This window comes from Phaethon aethereus, assembly GCF_964289735.1.
Source record: "Phaethon aethereus genome assembly, chromosome: 12".
NCBI classification, from domain to species: Eukaryota; Metazoa; Chordata; class Aves; order Phaethontiformes; family Phaethontidae; genus Phaethon; species Phaethon aethereus.
In genome coordinates this window covers 19,951,686-19,974,270 of record NC_138588.1, presented here as the reverse complement: position 1 = coordinate 19,974,270, position 22,585 = coordinate 19,951,686, and the positions used below count along the sequence as shown (strand labels likewise).

The 22,585-nt window shown below is 41.8% G+C and overlaps 2 protein-coding genes across 4 annotated transcripts; one reads left to right on the top strand and one right to left on the bottom strand.

Annotated features, from left to right (window-relative positions):
• Window positions 1-7,520: 7,520 nt before the first annotated feature.
• Window positions 7,521-15,379, top strand: SKIC8 (SKI8 subunit of superkiller complex; the record flags this gene model as incomplete). Its single annotated transcript, XM_082005361.1, has 10 exons — window positions 7,521-7,532; window positions 7,625-7,652; window positions 8,008-8,113; window positions 9,020-9,192; window positions 10,290-10,438; window positions 10,777-10,870; window positions 11,661-11,754; window positions 13,039-13,131; window positions 13,796-13,874; window positions 15,290-15,379. 10 exons carry the CDS (start codon window positions 7,521-7,523, stop codon window positions 15,377-15,379), a joined length of 918 nt encoding a protein of 305 aa, XP_081861487.1.
• A 1,074-nt stretch (window positions 15,380-16,453) lies between these two features.
• DNAJA4 (DnaJ heat shock protein family (Hsp40) member A4) lies at window positions 16,454-22,585 on the bottom strand. 3 transcript variants are annotated; one of them, XM_082005180.1, is made up of 7 exons: window positions 21,982-22,585; window positions 20,102-20,282; window positions 19,081-19,185; window positions 18,070-18,297; window positions 17,760-17,990; window positions 17,144-17,244; window positions 16,454-17,063 (listed from the first exon to the last, which is right to left on the bottom strand). In XM_082005180.1, the coding sequence occupies exons 1-7, from the start codon at window positions 22,111-22,113 to the stop codon at window positions 16,845-16,847; spliced, it is 1,197 nt and encodes a 398-aa protein (XP_081861306.1). In that variant the 5' UTR covers window positions 22,114-22,585; the 3' UTR covers window positions 16,454-16,844. The 3 variants fall into 3 exon arrangements, with proteins under 3 accessions (XP_081861306.1, XP_081861307.1, XP_081861308.1); XM_082005181.1 differs by lacking the exon at window positions 17,760-17,990; XM_082005182.1 differs by lacking the exons at window positions 17,760-17,990; window positions 18,070-18,297; window positions 19,081-19,185.

Sequence of the window (22,585 nt, the reverse complement as noted above, 5' to 3'; positions counted from 1 at the left end):
CTGCACTTCACAAAATTTGGTGGTACATTGCAAGAGCCTAAAAGATCACTCTCTTTGTTCCTGACCTTAGAAGATTTGGGGTCACTGGGTAATTGTTTTCATGCAGGATGAGCTCTGGCCTAGGTGTCATTACAGAAATGTTGTGCATGACTTCCCTCCATTAGGCAGCATCAAGAGCTGTAGCTAACTGGTTCACAGATGCTAATACATACAGCTCAGTACAGCTGCACAAACTAGCTGTTCTCTTTCAGATGAACACAGAAGGCACTGACTCCTGTGCGGTGCAACAGCCATTTCACTAACACTGGTCAAATATCATACGATGAGCACATTTAGGGGTTCCTCACCCTTAGTACCTCTAAGTCTACTCCTGAGAGTCAAAACATCACAGGGAAAATTGCACTCAGTATTTTCAATGCATCCATCTCTGCAAGAAAGCCTTTCCTCAGGAGTTTCCCACCACGGTTTTGGGAACTTGCAAGTCCAATTTGGAAGGGACGCTTGCATTTTAGATGGCATTTCCAAGCCACCAAAATTCAAGAGGTCTTACCAAGAGCTCAGGGTTCCAGGTGTCACCTCATAAATTAATTCAAATGTTACAATTCTCAAACGATAGGTTTTCTTGTCAGGGAAAACTTACAGAACTGAAGCTTTCTTTGGGATTACAGTATCCGAATTCCAGTACAGTGTTTTGTGCTATTGGCAACAATCCTCCAGTCACAGTGATCAATCTGAAATTCACTGAAATCAGGAGGAGTTTTTCCTTTTTTTTTTTTTTTTTGGTTCTATGTCTGACTTCAAAAGCTTGAGACCTAGATGATGACTACCTCACATACAAAATCTATTATTTCCTCATGCCATACCTCTGCTGATGTCAGTAACATACCGCTCAACACAGGTGGCCCAAAACAGTCAAACAATCATCTCATTAGAAGTCAGAATTTTTTTTCGTTATATGAAATACCCATCACTGGTACAATGTCAAATGTGAATGAAGTACTTATGGGAACTCACAGTAGCAGGGGAAAGCATACAGCATGTTATACAAGGTATTTGGGGAACTGATTCAGTAGACACTTGAAGATGTGCTCAGGACCTAGTAAAATCTATGAGACATGAACACATGCTCTTGCTGTGCAGAAATAGTATGTTGAATCACCACTGTAAAATGGGCTTTCACAGCCAGCAACTGACACAATGATTTAACAAACTTATGTGGTTTGATTCAAGCATCTCATGCAGAGGTAACTCCATGTAATGTGATGTGCCATGCTTAGTCCTCCTCCCACTGGCTTCCATGGGAGCCAAAGCATGCAGAGCACTGACATTTATCCTCCAGCATAGCTCCTCTGTGTAAGGTTAATGCCATCAGTTTGATTCACAAGGTTTTGTGAGTCAGACAGACAAACTGAAGAAGAATAAGCCCCTCTCACAAGGAGGCAAGAACTCGAAAGAGGTTGCCCAGCAAAGTCATCAAAGCAAACAGCATGAATGACACAGTGTTGATGAAGACAGAAGTGGCATTGAAGGCTGCAGTAACAGAGCAGGGCAGTGACATGAAGATAAGTGGCAAAATAATTGGCTGGTTGAGCCAAGTGTATCCACAGAGTCCATGTGCCAGCAACCCATGCAAATGGATATAAGGCATTGAAGATCTTAACTGTCTATTTATGTAAATATACTCTAGAAGGTGACACAAAAATACATAGGAACAAACATTTACTAAATACTAGAGGCTTCTGAGTATCTGAACTAATTATTACAAACCTTCTTTGCATCTGCTGCCAATGAATGAAGGGTTTTCTTCCTGAGGTTTTCTAATTATTCTCAAAAGCCAGAGTTGCGCCCTCCACGTTTGATCCTGTAAAAGTTTTTCCTATCAAAAAGACCCTTGAAATTACAAAGGTGCCCCATTGCCAGGTCAGTTTTTGGCTCCCCACGCCAGCAAAAAGTAGGCTATAAAAGCCAATTTAAGCAGCTAAGTGGATTGTTGATTTATAAAGAGACTCCCTAAGAAGCATAAAATTAATAACATTTTACAGTGGAGCAAATAACATATCCAGAGACTGGAACCTTTATGCTTTCATTCCATCATTTGTGACTTGTGAGCAGCTTGGTCAGGCAGAGAATGTCCCACAGCAGGTGGAGGAAACTCCGTCCTTCCTCCCTGTCTCCCAGTCCGAACATTTGCCTGCAGGGATCAGAAAACAAAAATACTTCCTCTTGTCTTCTTTGCCACCACCCATCATAACTTCATATGACCCAGATGCAAGTAGGAGAACTAGCATTCTGGATAAAAAAGTGCATGGGACCCCTGATGCCTTCATACTCCTGCTTTGTGAGAATAGTGTCTTGCTTTATAGAAGTAGTGACTGCAGACATTCATTCACACTTGAGAATTGAACATCACTTGGGTGTTGTTTGGCCTACCAATAGGCACGTGTTACAGCATTTTCTTCTGTATCATCAGGTATGGATACCAAAGTAAAAAGTACACAATCAGGCCTAAAATAGTGTCTTAGATTATGTGATCATTATTTATTTGCTCACAACTAACAGCTGGTTTTAACTGACAGCCAAAAACGTTTTCCTAGAGCTCAAGTACTTCAGTTTTGGTACATAAGGTCATACACCAGGTCCTCACTATACAGCATGTCACTATAAAGCATGTGGCTTTCTGAAGCCACAATAGCAAGGGACATACATTAATTTTGGTAAAACATGTGAAGATTCGTCATACTGGAGAGAAAAGTTTTACTGCTAGATTTGATGTATGGGTTGAAACTTTGTGCTTTCTAAAAGCAAGTCCCAGCCACATGCATGATGTTTTCAAGTGCTTTGTTTCAATCCTGACAAATGAATACTAGATGTTTCTTTTATCGTACTTGCATTTTATATAGTCATATTTCAGGCTCATGTTAAGGTCTTAGAAACTCTCTCTGAACCACCTCTCACCCCATAAAAAAAGAGAAGCCGCAAGAGAACAAAATCAAGAATAAAATGTAATAATTCTGATTAAACACAGCAAATAGATGAAGGAAGAACTGAAGTCTTTGCACAAGGAGGAAGAGGAGATAGGGTGAGAATAATGTCTGGTTCAGTTATCATCAAGCACAGAACAATTGTTAGAAAATCTCTCATGAAGAACAATGCTTTTTGGTTTTTATTTTTTATTTTATTAATCCTTTCCATTGTGTTCTGAAAGGTTCCCTTTGACCTACAAATGCCATAACCAGGAGATTAAAAGGCCTGTAATTACCTCTAACCAGTCTGGCTTCTCCACAGGTGACAGTGGGGATGAGGTTGCTTCCATGGAGGAGGGAGTGTAGCCTTTAGGGTTTATTTGTTTAATTAACTGTTTTATTTTCCTCCTAGAAGCAGCTGTTCATTCACTCCAATCTCACTGCCCAGTCATCCATTCTGAAGGAAAGTGCTCTGCAGGCCAAGCTTTCCTCAGAGCAGTAGACCACAAGGACACCTGGGGGTGGAACTGCACAGCGCCAGTCAGGAGAAAGATTTGTTCCTGCAAGCGCTAAGTATTCTTTTCATTCCTGTTAGGCTCAGTCTCTGGCAGTTTTGATTTTCTTTTCCATTTTTGTCTGACCCAAGAACTTCCCACTGCTTGTTGACTGAATACGTTGAAAGGCTTGCTTTCTTGCTAGAGAAGCAATTTAATATTTAAGTGTAAGCTTAAAGCAATGCCAGTGTGTAGGTACACACTGAGTTGGAGCACATACCAAAAGGTTGAGAAAAGGGTTCCATTCCTCAATCTACCACCGACTAAATTTGTCACCTTGCTTCAGATTTCACCCATCTGTGAAATGGGATAATGATCCTTCCTTAACTCACAGGGCAAGAATGTCATTAATATTTGGACTTGGTTTCAGATTCTTGAAGAAGAGTTTTTCCATTATATCATTTCCCTGTTTTGGCCAGCGCTTGGACTAAAGACGTGAGTGTAGTTTTGACTCTATATCCTATAAAATCTGATGGCTGGGTGTGGTGCCATCACCTGGAACATGCAGTGTGTTTGTAACAGATGTTGTGAAAAACAAGACAAGAGATCAGTTTAAAGCAAAGCCTTGATTTGAACCTCTGTGAACTTCAGGAAAATTTATACTTGACTCCACATCCCAGTTTAGCTGCTTGGGACCATCAAAGACAAAACTATCAGTAACAAACCTATCAGTGTTTCACTGATCCCTATGAAGTTGCAAGAAAAGGGAAGAAAGGGGACCGCACCTGAAAAAGATATAAGAACTGAGCAGAGGAAAACAAACAAAAGCTGAAAGTTTATCAAATCTGCATGCAAGCAACTGGACCCATTTCAAAAGTGGTACTGTAGACCGTATTAGGATCGGATTTTCTGTGCCTCTTGCTTTTGTCTCAACTACCCTGATACTACTAATGCACTACAATGCTGATGGGTGCATTATACATGCTTATACACCGTCTTTCAAGAAAAAAGTATATGTACTATGCATAACTGTCTTGCTGGAACTTGATGGAGGGGACAGATATCTGAAATGAATGAGGAAACAGTGCAAATGCCATTCCAACCCACTCCCCAGAACACAGTCCCTTAATGGTTTCCTAGGGGCACATCAGGCAACCTAAGCTTTCCTCCTGCCACAACTGTTCAGGGTCCCCAGACACAGAAGGACGCAGAATGACTAACGTTTCATTGTGAATGCCAACCCGTTACTACTAGAAAGAGGTGGAGATTATCTTGATGCTGCTGCCCCAGAAGGGGCAGATGGTATAAATAAACCTGCACGCAGACTCCAAGCTCTGCTAGAAGCAGCCCTTTGTTTCTGCAGCGCCTGCGGGTACTACAGTTTCTGTGACTGATCCTACACTGAACCCTAAGAGGGAAAATCAAACCCAAAATTAGCCCTGAAAGGGACCTATAATTGAATCCAGCCCTCTGCAGCTACAGCTATGTTACGCAGTCCCTTTCCTAAACTGACAAGGTCATTCCATCTTGATAACCACAAGAGTGCATATTCATGTATTACCCACTTTGGCACACACCACACATAACTTCAAATACCATTATCACTTTCCTCAAACCCACTAGTAAAGGAATTATTTAGTGTGGAGGGAGGAGTTGACATGTCTGAAAACATCTGAGTGCTGTAGTGTTCATGTACCTGCAGAGCTGAAGCTCCCAGTTAACTATCAAGCCTTATTGTTTTATGGAGGTTCATGTGTCATGTTAGGGTTGGAATAGCCATATAGACACAAAGCACACTAGTGCTCCAGAACAAGGACAAACATACAGACACAGGCTCTCAGTTACCATTCCCAGGAGGCAGTTTATCTATAAACCAAACATGTGGCACACTTTGCTTCAGATTATCCTCTTGATGCACCAAAGCAGCATCTAATCAGCTTTCACTCCAACAAATACAGATTTGTGTCATAAGTGATGTAGGAAATAGCCCACAATCTCACTTTGCAGTCGCAGGAGAACAATAACAATCTTTCCCCGTGAAGGTGTACGTTGTTCTGTGTACAAAGCAAATACTGGTGTGTAGGAGAACTTTGCGTGATGTGAAAACTCAAGAGGGATTAGAAACACTTTGTCTGTCAAAGTTTATATTACAGTACCTTAAACAGAATTGCAAAACCAAATCCTGGTCATTTGAACATAAGGTGAAAGTATTACATTTTAAGTACCAATTTAAATGGAAGAATTCTTAGGAGAAACCTGGTAAGAAATAGAGTACTTTCTCTTTCTTTTGGAAAATGCTTACCATTGCATCATGACTAACAAGAAAATGAGCATTTCTGAAACTCAATATATTAAAGCAGTATGCCTTAAAATCCTCTCAAAGCTCAATCTAAATAATCAGAGAACTAAGGATTCTGTAATTATATGTAAGAGTTTTACCCAGATTTTCATTCTTGACTGCAGAACTGTGTTAAGACACATTCAGAATTCCTGTTTTGGTTGTTACTTTGCTTACTCAGACAAGATCTTTTGGTCTCCAAAAGCTTTGTGTACACATAAAGACTGATTAAAAGCTGTGAAAGGCCACTGACCCTTTGTCTTTAATTTTAAGCCTCAGGGAATCTGATTTATTCTCCTGAATTTTAATTCTGACATTTTTTCCAATTCTAATTCAAGCAGAGGCAGCAACTTGAAAAAAATCAGCTTCCAAAAAAGTCATACCTTTTTTTTTTTTCATGAAACAGATGATCAGTAGGGAGACTTCCTCTCACTCCAGTGAAATTAAAGAAGCCTTCTATGCCGCGGTTAGAGAAACGGGCAGTACTGCTCAACTTTTACGGCAACTCCAGGATCCTGGGAGCCAGCTGTTTATAAAGTGACCCAACAGCCCAGGGTAAGAAGTAAATTTTGTGCTCAGGCTCCCCTGACTGGTTGGCATTCCTCCTCCACATCCTTGACCAAAGACAGCCAGCTGCAATTTTCAGTCAGGAACTTTCAACACTGCTGAGATGACAGACTTGAATGGACTCCTCAGTCCTTTGTGTTTTCCACAGTTTACATCGTTACTGCCATTGCCAGCACCGAAGGGCAGTACTACTACTTATATCATACACAAAAGAGGCTGACTGCTTCTGGACAGCTACAACTACAGTGACTGGTCCCTCGCCCAAGTGGTTCGTTGCCTAAGTAAGCATGATGAGATGAAGGGCTGGGAAGGGGCACGGCTGGAAACAAGCGGCTGAACGTGGAGCCCACAGGCGCCAGCCCCCCGGGTCTCACCGGCATCCTCGCGCTGCCAGGCCGCGGGTGGGACACGCGCTGCCCGAGGACCTGCTGCTGCCACAGGGGCTCGCGAGGGCGACCCACGAAGGCTGGAGGGATTCGGCCCATGGAATGAGCCCCGCTGCTCGCGTCCCTGAGGTACGCCTGAGGCACGGAGGTCACTGCCACGGAGCGCGGTGGCCGCGGTTCCCGCCGGCGGGCTGTGGCAGCGAGGGACGCGCGAGCTGGGCGCGAGCCGAGCGCGGGCTCCCACCGCGGCCGTCAGGACCGCTCGGGCGAAGTGAGCCTCCTGGGCCACAGGGCGGCGGTAGAGAGCGCGAGGACAGAGTCCCCTCAGTTGTGGCGGAGAGAAGGGCTTTCGGGAGGGGCGCTCTTGCCGCACGCTCGGTGGTAGAAGACGTCATCACAGTGCGACGCTGGCTGTGGTGGTGAGGGGGTGGCGGTCAGTGGTAAACTGTGTCCGGCACGGCACGGCACGGCACGGCACGGCACGGCACGGCACGGTACGGTACGGTACGGTACGGTACGGCACGGCGAGGGAGGGCGAAGGCGGCCGCTGGCTGAGGGGAGGCCGCGGCGGGGGGTGCTGGGCTCTTGCGTAGCGGGCCCTCCTCGCCGTGCGAGGGGAGGGTGACGAAAAGGCGGGCTTTCCCTCAGGCCTTACTCCTGTGCCTGCCGGGTTTTCTCCTTCCAGAGCAGTGTTTCTGAGGCAGAGTCTTTGCTGAGCCTAATGGGTTTTCTCCTTCCAGAGCATTCCTGTTAAGATTGTTTCCATAAAGACATGACCACTCAGGTAAATAAAAACACAGCGTTAATTAAACTAATCGTTAGCTTGGTTTTTTTTTAGGCTCCTCATACGTAATATTAATTATTTTTTCTTTCTAGTATGGTATTCTCTTCAAGCAAGAGCAAGGTGAGAAAGTACTAATATCTATTAAATAATATTGACCTTCTTGGATGATGTAAAATTGATGATGGCAGATATACTTGTGAGATGACCTGGATTATGTCTATATTAAGTATAAATCTGAATAACTCAAAACCAGCTATGCTGGTTTTTTGGCAGTGACCTTGGTGAACAAAATACATCATGTGTTTTGAAACAATGAAAACAGTGACAAGGCTTTCAGGGCACCGGTAGACCTGAAGAGCAAGGGGTCTATTGCCAGCATTACAGTCGGCGATTTTAGCACTACCAAAACTAGTAGTTGTCATCCATCAAAAGAAACCACTTAATTTTTAATTTCTCTGTTTATATTCTCTTTTAGCTCATGATGATGCCATTTGGTCAGTTGCTTGGGGAAAAAATAAAAAAGATGGTTCTGAAACAGTGATCTCCGGTTCTTTGGATGATCTAGTGAAGGTCTGGAAGTGGTAAGTGAAGTGCTCCGTATTAATCAGTTTTAAGCTTTAGAAGTAGTCAGTATGGAGCAGTCTTGAATGTCCACCCTCTTGCACGGATGTTAGAAGTTACATCAGGGGAGGGGTAGCCTGGCACACAGAACTGTTCTCTTGAGCAAGCTTATCTTCATTGGCACATGATTTCTCTTGGGGTGGTAGCATTCTGATGTGCTTTAATTTTTGAAGAATGCGAACTCTTTTGAAAATGCACGTCAAATGTTACATGTCGTCTGCCAGAGAATAGTACAACTTGATGTATTTCTAAACCAAAGAATTAGAAATGCAACTTTTAATGTGACAATGCATGTGTACTGTGAAAGGAATAACAGGAATAGAGTAAAAGAGGAAATTACATCTTCCTTTCTTATTAAAAAAAAAAAAATCCTCATAATCCTCATGCAAGTGACACTGAAGTGTGCTTTTGCAAATAAATTGTCCTATCTCTTAGCCAAAGCAGTAATAAGTACGTGCTTCCCTTTAATGTCATGAGTAGCTCTGTGGCCGTGATTATAAAAATGTTGGTTATTGCATTTCACGGTGTGCCGACAGATTAACAGTCTTCCGTGTGAGTATCCATGTACTGATGTGTAACGGACATTTCAGTGGGACCACTTACAAACTTAAGATGAAGTTCATGCTTTGCAGAAATACGGTAAACGATTGATTTGGTCATTTGTTGATTTGGTTCTTTCCCTTAAGTAGAGAGAGCAATTTGTGCGTAGCTATCTTCACATTTCATGGGTGAAGTTGGATTCCCATTTTGTAAAACATAAAGGGAGAAATGTGGGTTGTCTTGTTTGTTTGTTGTGTCTCAGGTTGGAGATTGGTTAAGTACGCCCAGCTATTCATAATTAGGCTCTTCTTTTCCTTGAACAAAAGGAATGATGAAAAATTGGATCTACAATGGACTTTGGAGGGTCACCAGCTGGGTGTGGTATCTGTGGATATCAGCCACACAGGCTCCATTGCAGCATCCAGCTCCCTAGATGCCCACATTCGCCTTTGGGATTTAGAAACTGGCAAACAAATCAAGTCAATAGATGCTGGTCCTGGTAAGATACCAGTGTTAAGCTGTCTCTGCGTAAGAAAAGTACTTACTCTACATAGTAAATACTGTACAGTGTATAATTAGGGTACATGAGATGAATAGTTTGGGTTTTTTAAAATCCTTGTTTGCAAAAATCCTAGTCATAAAGTAGCATCAGACAATTTTACATTTATTTTTTCACACTACTTAGGCTTCCTCAGATACATTTAGGTATGCTTTTTGCTAGATGCATGAAGCAGAATGGAAACCAGCTTGCTCTTACAGATGTACTGATAAAAGGATACTTTAAAAAATAATTCAAAGGCTTATTCAAGTTGATTTACAAAGGAAGTCTGAACTTGCTTTGTAAGTGCTGCACTGCACTGAATATGAGCCATGTAGGTGATGCTTATTTATGCAGTACATCCAGTCCTGAGTGCGCAAATCAAAACACAGGAAAGCTGAAGTCTGGATCAATGTTATTGCCCTCCAAGTTGGAATGCAGGACCTAAGATCTTATTCTAAATATTTCATTGGTCCACTGGCAGTCCCTAATTTAAGAACAATCTTGCAGTGTTTTAGGTAATTAATATTAAGCTTATAGGAAAAAAACCTGTGAATACATTGTGCCAGATAAATACATTGTACTGCTATAGAAAGGTATGGTTTTTTTAAATTTGGTTGAGAGGAATGGTCATCTGTGTTATGTTCGTATATCTGCATTTCTGCTGCATCTTCTGTGCTTTGCTAGATACTAGTGTTGCTTTCTTTCACTGGTTTACTATCTCTTGGTACCTGGAGAAAAGTAAGAATTTAGACTTAACTCATTCAGTCTTAGAATTCTAAATTCATTGTCACAGGAGGTTCTAATATAAGCTTAAGGTCTTAGAAAAATGTAATCTTCAACTAAACGGAGATAAATGGCTCAAGCTATGCTCCATTAATTACCTAGAAGGAAGTTAACTTTCATGAGCTTGTACACCCTTAAGAATATCTAGTAGAGTTTGGAGTATTAAGGTTACTTAGGGGGTTAAATGTCTAAACAGGTGCATACAGAACTGACGTTGTTGAGTAAAAACAAGAAACAGTATTCAGCTAACTGATTTTTTCATTTTAATACAGTTGATGCTTGGTCCCTGGCTTTTTCACCTGATTCCCAGTACCTTGCCACAGGAAGTCATGTGGGAAAAGTCAATATTTTTGGTGTTGAAACCGGAAAGAAAGAATATTCTCTGGACACCAGAGGAAAGTTCATCCTTAGCATTGCATATGTAAGAAGCACAACTGACGATTTCTTATGTGAAATTGCTATTCCTGTAATATGTTGTAAATCAGGTATTTTTATTTCCATCTGTTAGTTTATTTCTACATAATACTAAATGACAGCCATAGTTTGATAGTTCCAAATATAAACTGCACGACGTCCTTCCCTGCATATATAGAAAATATACTTTGATCTTGTTTATACACATGCTGTGAATAAGTCAGCTGAAGTGTTCAGGATTTTTGGAGCCCAGGTATCTTGCATAGATCATATTTGTGAAAAGTTGCCAAGAGAATGTCAGTGAGGTACATAGCATTAATGCATACTTTTTGTGTTTTATTACAGAGTCCAGATGGAAAATACTTAGCCAGTGGAGCAATAGATGGCATTATCAATATTTTTGATATTGCAACTGGAAAACTTCTGCATACGCTGGAAGGTAGTGGTTTGTGTGTTTGCAATACCCAAGTTCTGGCTTCATTCCTCAACAAAATTAAAGGCCGTAACACAAGTCAGAATAAGATACAACAGCCATGGCATAAATGAGTTGATGTTTCTGTCTGTTAGACAGTATTTGGTTATTTAGTGTGCTATAACTTAAACCGCTTAAAATATTAGAGGCAAACTCTAAACTCAGGTTTGCATCATAAATCCATATCTCAAAAGATAGAGTCAGTAATTCTTAACTAAATTCTTAAATTAGAGTTCCTTCTTGTATTGCAGTGCAATACAAGGGAATGAAGCTAAGCCAAATGTGTGCTGCCATGCGTCTGATTTTTCATTTTGCTGTGGTATCAGTTTTATAGCAATTTATTCCTGTTTTAAAAAATGACTGAACATTTTATGTTGTAGAAGACGTGCATTTTTCTAGCAGATAAATGGTCTGTTAATGTTCATGCAGCTTCTGTCCAGTTGTATAGTTAATTAAAAGACCCAACCACTTAATATGAAATCATATTAGAAAATATGACATAATATCAAATAAAGATCACAGCTGAAAAGATAAGGTACTTTTGTGTTGCAGTGGACATGCCTTAACATTCAAAGTTCAGAATTACTGTCAGTTTCCCTTTTCTGTTGTGTGAAGAACCTGTAGAGCCATAGAGAGAAAGACTTTTCAGAGGTTGCTTTCTTTTAACAGGGAATGCTGTTCTGGTGTAGCTTCTTAAGCACTGTCATTAGTGAGAGGAATAGCTACGTTCTAAGCCATATAAAACTTTGAATTTCAGGTCATGCGATGCCTATTCGTTCACTGACATTTTCTCCAGATTCTCAGTTACTTGTAACTGCTTCAGATGACGGCTATATCAAAATCTACGATGTGTAAGTTGTTATTTGCAAGACATGCTAACAGGAAAGTAACTAATTCAGAGAGGCTGACGCTGTAAAAAGTATACCAAGCTCTCTGTTCCCTATAATTGCCTTCAGCTTTTGGTGATTTCTTTATGTAAGAAATAATCTTAAATAATAAAATACTACACCCTTAGATAGTTTTTTAAACGTGCATAGGTGGATGACAGCCTGTCCTGGTTTCAGCCAGGATAGAGTTAATTTTCTTCATAGAAGCTAGTGTGAGGCTGTGTTTTGGATTTGGGATGAGAAGATGTTGATAATGTGCTGATGTTTTAAGTTTTTGATAAATAGTCGAGGACAGTCCAGCTTCTCGTGCTGGCCTGCCCGCAAGAAGGCTGGGAGTGCATGGGAAGCTGGGAGGGGACACAGCCAGGACAGCTGACCCAGGCTGGCCAAAGGGGTATTCCATACCATACGACGTCATGCTCAGTATATAAAGTTGGGATGAAGAAGAAGGAAGGGGGGTGGAGGGAAGTTCGGAGTGATGGCGTGTCTTCCTAAGAAAGCACTACACGTGATGCAGCCCTGCTTCCCTGGAGAAGGCTGAGCACCTGCCTGCCTATGGGGAGTAGTGAATGAATTCTGTGTTTTGCTTTGCTTGCATCTGCGGCTTTTGCTTTCCCTATTAAACTGTCTTTATCTCAAACTGTGAGTTTCCTCACTTGTACTCTTCTGATTCTCTCCCCTGTCCCACCGTGGGGGAGTGAGCGAGTGAGCGGCCGCGTGGTGCTTCGTTGCCGGCTGGGGCTAAACCATGACACAGCCTTAACTTAAAAAAAAAAAAAAAAAAATTACTTTCCTCATATTTGCCTTGTAGGCAACAGGCTAATTGTTTTGTATATCTGTCCTGCGTGTTTGTGTTTATCCATCTCAAACATCTGTTCTGTACCCAAGAAATTATATTTATGACCTATTTCTGTTGCATTGTTGCAAAAACTTGGAAGACCCTGGTGAGGAAAAGGCACTGCTTCAGTGATCTTCACTGCCCTAATCCTGCATTACTTCACCTCCTTTGTGGTGAAACTGTTTTGTTCACCAACGTACCTTCTTAGTGACTTATTTTTATGTTAACTATTTGAAATGGGAAAACAGAATCTGTTGTAACACCGGTTCAGCTTGGATAAACAGATGTCCAGAAGTCACCTTCCATGACCTTGCGCTGAACCGTTTCTGATTGCACTAGCTAGAGTATATTCCTGTTGCTTTTTTCCCTGGAATTCACAAACCAAATGTTAAAATTTGTTCTTTCCACAGGCAACATGCAAACTTGGCTGGCACGTTAAGTGGTCATGGATCCTGGGTATTAAACGTAGCATTTTGTCCTGATGACACCCATTTTGTTTCCAGGTATTGAGGATTTTTAACTTGTTTATGCTTGCTGGGGTGGTGGTGGGGGAAATCATTCTATATTTATAAAGGGAGATGGATCATAAAAAGTAAATGTGTACAAACTGCAATGGAATCTATAATGGAATAACATACATTACAGTTAAAGACTCAAGAGCCAACCTGTAATGTAATATCAGTTGTAGTGAATAGCATTTTATAGTGTAAGTCATCCCACTGCAGTGTAGTTCTCTACAAGTGAAGAACATGTAAACCTAGGAGAAGGGCAATTTGATTATAGGTAGCTGTAGAATTGCTTTTGAACTAAAAACTGCAATCTAACGTTAGCACATTAATCTAGTTGAACTTCAATGTTAACTCTTAAAACAGTTCAGGCAGTTGGGGCACCAAGTATGTGTGACAGGACTTTCTTTATCCAAAAAACTTGCTTCATGTGATTTTCTGGCTAAAATGGGAGTCTGCATTTTCATGTTGCAGATGTTGAGACAGTAAATATGTTTTAAAGGTAACTGGAACCTGGTGGAATATCCTTTGCTACTTTATGCCTGTATTTGATGTGTGAAAGAGAGTTTCTTATGTCTACCATGTGAGATCTTTTAAGCTTTGCAGTGGACTGTAGTTCATCTATTAATTTAAACATTGATCAATACCGTTTTTCTTTCAGTTCATCTGATAAAAGTGTAAAAGTTTGGGATGCTGGAACAAGAACCTGTGTTCACACTTTCTTTGACCACCAAGATCAGGTATGTCTACTATTGCTCTACCTAGATCACTGTGTCACAGGAGAACTGTAGTTGTGTAGTTGTGCACATTTGTGCTTCAACTTGGTGCTATAGCTTTGGGGTTGGATTTAGCTTGCTGTAATGAAATCTTAGAAGTTATTCAGGATTATTTGGCTCTTGAACTAATACTCCGAGCATGTAGGCTGATCTTTTCATGTAATTACACTTTTCAGGTCCATAAGGGCAATCCTGAGTGGCCAAAAGGATTCTTACCAGACTATTTTTTTGTCTATGGTCTTACTTATTTCTGTCACTTGCACAGCGTGTGCTTGTGTAAGGGGGGGAAAAAAAATATTGAGGAGGATGGAATTCTCTAAGAAGATGCTTGAAAGCACCCTTGAAACTTGGGACTTTTTCGTCCTCAAATGTCTGTGATACCCTATTTTTTTTACTTTATTTTTTTGCTCAGTGATAGCTACCCCGTGAGGGAAGATGGGTATCTACCAAGTTACCTCTTCCAAATGTTAGGTGTTAAAAAGAACAATGCTAATTTTTAATGGATCATAGAGGAAGATTTAACAAAGGAAATTCTTGCAGATTTTAATTGAGCCCTTTCTTTCATGGTACTTTTTTGATGGTAACCTTTTCAGTTACATACAGCTATGGGGGTTTTAGTATTTCAAGCGGAATTGGATTTCCAGTGATGTTTAAGCTGTTGTCTATGATCTCGTAAGTCTGTGGAAGGCAGAGATCTATCAGCTCCTGGGAAGGCTGGTTTTTAGAGGTATTAATGTAAAATGGCGTACAAGATTCCCCAAAACATGCTATTGTGAATATACCCATTCTGCAATCCCATGTTAATATGCTGGGTAGCCTTCCCTCTTCTTCCTGATGATGGTGGTGGGGGTCACTTGAAAGTATGTGTAACTGTTGTAAGTTAAGTCAGAGGAGTAACCTGAATTTTTCTAAGTTTTGCACTTGTAAGTAAATTGCTCTCTTAATTAGCCCAAGAATAAACTGGATCATTCTTCACTGTGTCATGATGTGTCAGTCTGTGAAAAATACTTTCTCTCTTGCTTTCCGGAGAACACTGTAAAATACTCTTCAGAAAGGAAGAAGGGATGAGTAAGAGTGAAGATGTTCAGTTTGATTTAGGCACAGGGGGCAAGTACTTTTCCAGCCTTCTTCAAGTCTCTCTAGATTGTGTAACGCATTGTCAGTAGGAGTGGAAAGTAAGAACCTGTCAGGCTACTAGATGGCAGTGTCCTTCTCTGTTTCATCAGCCTCGTCTGCTGTTAAAGCACAGGCTGTAATTGGACCAGCTTCTAATAAGGGGATCTTAAATAATCCTCTTCTGCTTGTTGTAGCAAATAAATGACTGCTATAAGACTTTTTTTGGTCTCCTGTTGATAACCTTGTGCATGTCATATTTGCAGGTTTGGGGAGTGAAATACAATGGAACTGGGTCCAAAATTGTATCTGTTGGAGATGACCAAGAAATTCATATTTATGATTGTCCAGTTTAAATGTCTTGACTTAAACCCTTTGGTTAGCTGTTGTAAGTTTTTAGGAATACTACTGTCCTATGTAATTTTTTAGTATGGCAAAAGCATTTCACTAATGCTGACCTGTACAATGAATTAAGTTTGTATGCAATTTTGATTGTTTAGCATGAGAGAAAGCTTTACTTTTTTTTTAAATAAAAGCTACAGATGCAAGTAACTTGTGTCTAATTCTTGGAAAAAATGTATTTTTGGAAAGATGTAGTCATGGGTGAAGTAACTGCTCAGTTAATCTCCCTTGCCTTTACACAGAAATAGACTGGAGCTGGGAAGTGTTGACCAAGTCTGGCTGCAGCTTATTTTAGTAAAAGGAAGAGCGAGTGAGGCTCTGTGTTGTATGTGTGGGAAATGCTAGCCTGCACTCATCTCAGTGTTGTCCGATGAGTACAAGGGGGTCACTTAAGTTGAACACCTGTTCCAGCAATTGTATGGTGACATGTAGCTTATTCATCATGCTTTAATTTCACTACAGAGTGCTAGTTGTTTCCAACCCTGACTTAATACAAACTCTACTAGAGAACACATAAAAGGAAAAAAGCTTTAATGTGATCACTCTACTCTGGAAATTTGTCATGTTATGAAACAGCAGCAGTATACCCAACACAGGTAGCTTCAGCTCACCCATCTGAGTTAAGGCCCAAGGAGCCAACATCAACAAGGGAGTAAAAACCCTTTCCAGGGAAGGCTAAAATACAGTCTGATCTTTCAGAAGCTCAAAGTTGTGTTTGTCTGTATGTGTATTAGAAGTATGTGGGGTATACTATACATATTAGAAGCCTAAATTATACTTACAGAGAGCTAAGCAGCTGAAGAAACACTACTGATACTACAAAAGAACACAGGGGAGAATGCTATTACACAGTGAGGGGGGCATGCACAAACTCTTTTGAAATACAGAATGAGACAGGTACTAGTATCGCAGCTGACAGAGCTGAACATGGAGAACAATCTAGACTAGGTGATAGGAGTCTGAGCTTAGAGAAGCCTATTTAAATAAAGGGGGCTCTGGAGTAGCTTAGAAAGTACAAGGAAGCATGATAAAATGTGAAGAGTTCTATTTATTAGAAGTTATTTTGGCTATGTTTTACTCTATGAAATTAATTTTCCAGTATGAAAGTATTTACATAAGACACTCCACTTAGCCTTATCAATATTGCCAAAGTCTTATATAAATAGCATAAGTGAAACAAATTGAGAACCTTCACAGCAAAGGAAAATGTATACCAACTCAAGTTGGTTCTCAGCTGTGTGACATTTGCTTTATATATAAAGGCTACAAGAACACAATATAAATTAGTTACAAAAAGGTGATACTGACAGCGCAGCAACTCAATTTGCTGAACACAAAAACCACAAGCAGTGGCTATTACAGCCATGCAGTTTTCATTGTGAAAATTTACATTTTAGATGATATTCATTCCACCTTGCTTTAAGATGTCTGACATTGTACTCCTGTTCTTGGACCCTCCTCATCTTCCTCATATGCTTCTCCCCCGCTGTTACGGTAAGTTTGCTCACTTGGATCAAAATCTTCAAGGTCGACCTGATCCATCTCATCTGTAATCATAACATCTTCTCGCGGAGGAAGCAGAGCCTCCAGCAGACACAATTTCTCCCTTGGGAGCCAGTAGTGCTCTGGGAACTGGACCTACAATTTTATTTTAAAATAAACAGTTATTCCTGATGCCAAAACTGACATCTTTGCTACAGAAAAGCAGTCAAGCTTACCAAAAATTGTATAATTAAGCTGCCTTTGTCCATTGGAGATTTGTAGACAGGCATCCCTTCATTGTAGATACACTTTAGGTCACCATGTTTTATTACTTCACCTGCACAGATGTAAGAGCTGTAAGTAAGCTTACATGACATTTCATAACCATGAAAAGCAGGGTCATACACAGAGCAGCATTCCCACAGCATCTGAGGGAGACACTAAGCAACTCAGAAAAGGCTGCAGACTGAAGAGTACTAAAACCAAGCTATACAGAAGTAAGGCCATTTCCTCTAGGATCAGATTCTCTTAGCACACCCTTCAGGCTGGATTAACAGATAATTCAGTGGAGTTTAAGTTTCTGGCCTCTTGATTATTTTCCTGGGTATCCACCAACTGACACTGAAGTTTATTAAAAAGCATTGGTCAGCTTTAGCTGTAATTCTGCATGTAATGTTTTAGAAGGAGTAACAAGAATGACAACAGCTGAAGTGAATTACTGCAAGTATAGTTTGAATTTCTTGCATGAACTGCTTAAAAAACCACGATACCCACCCCTCCAACACCCCCCACAGCCCAGGCACAACAACACTGGCAAGCAGTTTATATAGCATTAGAACTCTTAAGACCTACCTGGCCTAGACGATATAACAAGAACTCTGTTATCCAGAGTTTCAATGGTCTTTCTGAAACCACATAAAGCCTCCGAGAGTTGAATTCTCATTTTTGTGATTAAGTCATGCCCTCGCCTCTGAAAGACACTGTGATCCTTTTGATCAAGCACAATTATAACATCACCAGGCTCCAGATCAGGCTCCTGGTCACCTTCTCCATGAAATACTATCTTCTGACCATCTTTCATACCTGGAGAAGAAAAACCCATTTATTCTCTGCTCCGCTATAGACTATGATTAGGGACACAGAACAAATATACAGTTCTTACCTTTATCAACATGAACTTCTATGATCTTTTTCTCTCTTACAACCTTACAGCCATTGCAATTGTCACACCTGTCCTTCGGATTTATTCTTTCACCTTGGCCTTTGCATTCTGGACACACAGTTTGGATTTGTTGTACCATGCCAGGTCCGATCTGCTGAACTAGAACTTGCATTCCTCTTCCTTTACACACAGGGCACTTTTCTACCGCCCCTCTCTTTCCGCCATAACCTTTGACAAAGAAGTTAAATCTGATCTCAGTCTCAAAAGAAAAAAGTTACTCTATAGTAGTCAGGCTGGAACTCATTGACTTCAAGAGCACCTTTAGGGCAAATTAGGAGTAGTTCAGTAATGTATTTCCAATGTAGTTGGAATTTAGTTTCCATCACAAAAACATGGCCCACAACTTACAAGTTTCTACAAGCAAAAGCAAGTTTCCTATGCACAGCTTATTTTATTAGCCTCTGCCTGACCTCCCAGTACATCTTGGTCTTCTAGGAACTACCAGCATACCAACTTCAAGACCTAGACATTCCATTAATAGTTTGGAAAGAATCTGCTTGCTAAATATTGAATAGAATACTAAGATGTAAGTCCTCATTAAGATTTACCTCAAAGATGACCAGTCATTATGGATACTTAATAGCTGTAAAATGTGTTGCATAATACAAGCTAGACTTTTACCCACAGCAATTTAAAAAAAGTTTAACAAAACAGCCATTTATTAGAAGTTCTGGATTAAGATACTTTTAATTTAAGTACCCTTAACTATAATTTGCTGTGAGTTTAAGTCTGCCATTAGAACAATAACTTCATAGCACTATGTTTAAGAAAGCCTTGTTCTTGGATAAGCATAAATAAGAACTAAATACCCTGACAGACTGGGGGGGGAGGAGAGAGAAAAATAAAAATACACCCCCCTTTTATTCCTAGCCCCACCCCCCCCAATATTCTTAAAGAAAATAAAAGAAGCTTGGAGTAAGTGGAGTTTGAAACCACTACTTGTTCCTTTACCTTCACACTTTCCACAAATAACATTCTTTTGCAGTGCCAGTTTCCTTGTAATACCATTATACAAGTCTTCAAGAGATACACCTAACTGGTGCACAACATTTTTGCCTTAAAAAAAAAAAAAAGAAAGATTAATTCTGGTTCAGCTGTTGTAAGGACAAATTTTTATTTAAAGGCTTCTACCCTTATTCATACATGCACAATCTCACTGAAGAAACGTAAAGTTCATTCCGAACTTTGAACACAGCTCAGCCCCCTTAAAAGCATGTGCAGTTCCATCAGCTTCCACTGAGCTGCACCCACTTATGTCAAAACATAAAGTTTAGCTGTAATTCAGCAAAGCATCACTCAAGCCACCCTATCCCGGCTCCTACCCCTAATTTTATAAGCTTAACTGAACAGCAAGATGCAAGGACACTACCAGCTTCAGATCTAGTAAGTTTAGAGTTGCCTACCTATTAAGTTTCCACGCCCCTTCACAGCATAATTTCAGATTTTTACAGCAAGTTATTACTTGCTCCTTCAACAGAACTTGGGCATGGAAAAAGACAAAAATAATACTGTGCTTCCGGCAGCACTCTACTCAGTTTCATGTAATTGCTCCCAAATATATTAATGAGATTTAACATTACTTAAGTTTAAGTTGATGGTGTCCTTTGAAGCAAGTTGCCCAAAGCATATGAGCAAGTGAGGCACAAATCTGGAAAAAAGGTAACTTAAAACAGGTCTAATTCAACTGCTCTAACCTACCAGTGTTTCCCCCTCCCCTATGGATTACCCACACCCACTTTAACAAAAAATAAACAGACTCATCAGAAAGATTGCTATGGCTACTTCACATTATCTACTTTATTAGAATCTTAATGCTAGAGTATAACTAAAAAAAAAATAGTTTACTTGATCTATTGTTGCAACGAGTTATATCCACACTATGTGCACTTAGCAGAACAGCAGTACCATAGCACAGGTGTTTTATGCTTAAGTGCATGGTTAGAGTTTCTAGAACTTGTTTAGAACTGTGTACCTCTTCTCTCTCTATTCATTCGGCCTCCACCACCAAAGAACATGTCAAAGATGTCCATGGGTGAAGAGAAGCTGCCGCCACTCAGGCCTCCTTCTTTAATAGCCTGCTCCCCACCCTGGTCATAGAGGTCCCTTTTCTTTGGGTCCGACAGAACTTCATATGCCTGGGATATGAGTTTAAACTAAAAAGAAAAAAGAAGCTCTGAACAACTATGACCAAGAGGAAAAGTACACCTCTCATATGCAACTCCATCTTCAGATTGAGCCACTATAGCACTCTCTTGTAGCATTTGTCTTTTTCCAAAAAGGAAACTCCCTAAACAAATGCATAATAAACTGTAATAGTACACTCTTGTCCAGGAAAACCACCCCTTTTCTCCCTTTCCCCCCGCCTCCCATGTTGCAAGTGGGCTTAATCAGTCACATCAAACTTACAAGCATATACAAACTACACTTTGATGATTGGGGTAGTTGCAATCATTATATGCTTCCAACAAATCCATTTATAAAGGGATGTGATACTAGCCCCAAAGTCTTGGGGGTCCCCAGACGGTCAATGGCCACAGCGGTGCTACTCATTCTAGAGATACACAGGGATCCTTCATGCCTACTGAGCTGCTACATCCAGCTAGAACTAAACAGAGATTTAAGTGACCAGACACTGCTGTTGCTTACTCATCACAAATAGAAGGACTTAAATACAAATTAAAACATCCACTTTATAAAAAAATTACAGGATTTTTTTCAATAGCTATCAAGAATTTCCTATTACTAAGATGACCAAGTCAGTTTCTAAACACAATTTGCTAATACTGAATTAACTACTTCCCTTTTAAGCAAGATTTACTTATCACTAGGTAAAGTAGCATAAGTAAAAAAGCAGGCCAAAAATAAAAGCAAAAAGTATTACCTTTGACTATGTTACTATTTAACTAGCTTGAGTTTTGTAAATTAGTGCACTAGATACACAAATATGGAGCTTCTCTTCCCATGCCAAAGTATTATCAGAGCAGCTTTCAGATAAATAATCCTATCATTCAAATTTTCCATACTTCTCCAATCACGGTGCTCATTTAGCCTCCTGGGCAACATGCAGAGTTGAGCTGGTCTCTGCTAATAGCATGTAAAATGGTTTCTTTGTAACAGTCCACCCACGTACAGCCCAATGGTTTCTTCTAGATAGTTACCTTGGACAACTGCATTAGCATTTTCTTTGAAGAAAACTCAGCCTGTTCAGGAACACAAATCCATGCAGGGCAACCCCAGCACACACAGTAGTGCTGGCAGTGGGATCCGCCACTGGCCTTTGCAATATCTGACACAGCATGATGGCCATCAGGACACTAGCAATCCTTTCAGCTTGGCCCGGGTTAACCAGCATCTCTGTAAGAACGAGCTCCCACGGGCAACTATGGGGAGACCGGTAGGAACCGCGTCCAAAAAGAGGAACTAAGGCAGCCCCTCCTGCCACAACTGGGCCGTCAGGCCTGCTGCCAGCCTCACAGGTCTTTTACAGTAGGGGAGCCTTCATTTAATCGCGCTATGCTGCGGGAAGGGCATTACGTTCGTCCTTTAGGCAAAACAGAATTTTGAAAAAAAAGGAAGGGCGCGCTTCCGGCCTCTGCACATGAACAGTGACCGGTACGCGGACGACCCACGGTACGCCACGCGCACGGCCGTGCGCCAGCCCGGCCTTCTCCCGGCGGAGTCGCCCATCTTGAGGCCCGGCGACAAGCCCGGCCGGCGCACACAGGCCTCGGGCCGCCCCGCCGCAGGGCCCTGCCCAGCGCAGGGCGGGGGGCCGCAGGAAGCTCTGCCGCCTCACGGCGGGCTACCCGCCGGCCCCGGCCCGGTCCCCGCCCGGCCCCGGCCCCCGCGTACCCGTTCACCCTCGCTGGGGTTCTTGTCGGGGTGGTATTTCAGCGCCAGCTTGCGGTAGGCGCGCTTGATCTCCTCGGAGGAGGCATTGGGCTTCACCTGCAGGATGTCGTAGTACTCCGTCTCCTTCACCATGGTGCCCTGCAGGAAAACGCGCAGCGTTAGGCCCCCCGTCACGCCGCCGCCCAGGATGCGCCCCCCAAGGCGGGCCGGGCCGGGCCGGGCCGGGCCACCCCGCCCAGCAGCCCACAGAGGCCCGGCAGCCCGCAGAGGCCCACCGCGCCGCGCTCACCGCCGCAGCCACACAGCTCCTGCCGCCCGCTTGCTGAGCACCGTTGCCCCGCCTCTTCCGTGGATTTTATATGGGCACCGGCCGAATCTTCTGGAATGACGCCGCCCTACGTCACGGCCCTGGAACGGTCTAGAATTCCCGCGCGTGACGTCACCGCCGGTACGTGCAAGGGGAGGAGCTTTTTCTGCCCGCCACTTTCAGAGTGTGTGGGCGGGCGCGCGGGGTGGGGAGGTGCTGCGCTGTGGCGGGTCCGGTCCGGGCGCTGAGGCGAGGCCGCTTCCCGCCTTCCTCCTGAAGGAGGAGGCTGTGCAAGGG

Bases quoted from the DNA above. Each gene is read 5' to 3' on its own strand.
- DNAJA4 (XM_082005180.1), bottom strand. From the start codon at position 22,113: ATGGTGAAGGAGACGGAGTACTACGACATCCTGCAGGTGAAGCCCAAT. The intron at 18,298-19,080 runs GTAAAGGAACAA...TCTTTGTCAAAG, and splicing joins TATTTGTGGAAAGTGTGAAG to GTTATGGCGGAAAGAGAGGG. The intron at 17,245-17,759 runs GTAGGTCTTAAG...ACATCTGTGCAG, and splicing joins TGTTATATCGTCTAGGCCAG to GTGAAGTAATAAAACATGGT.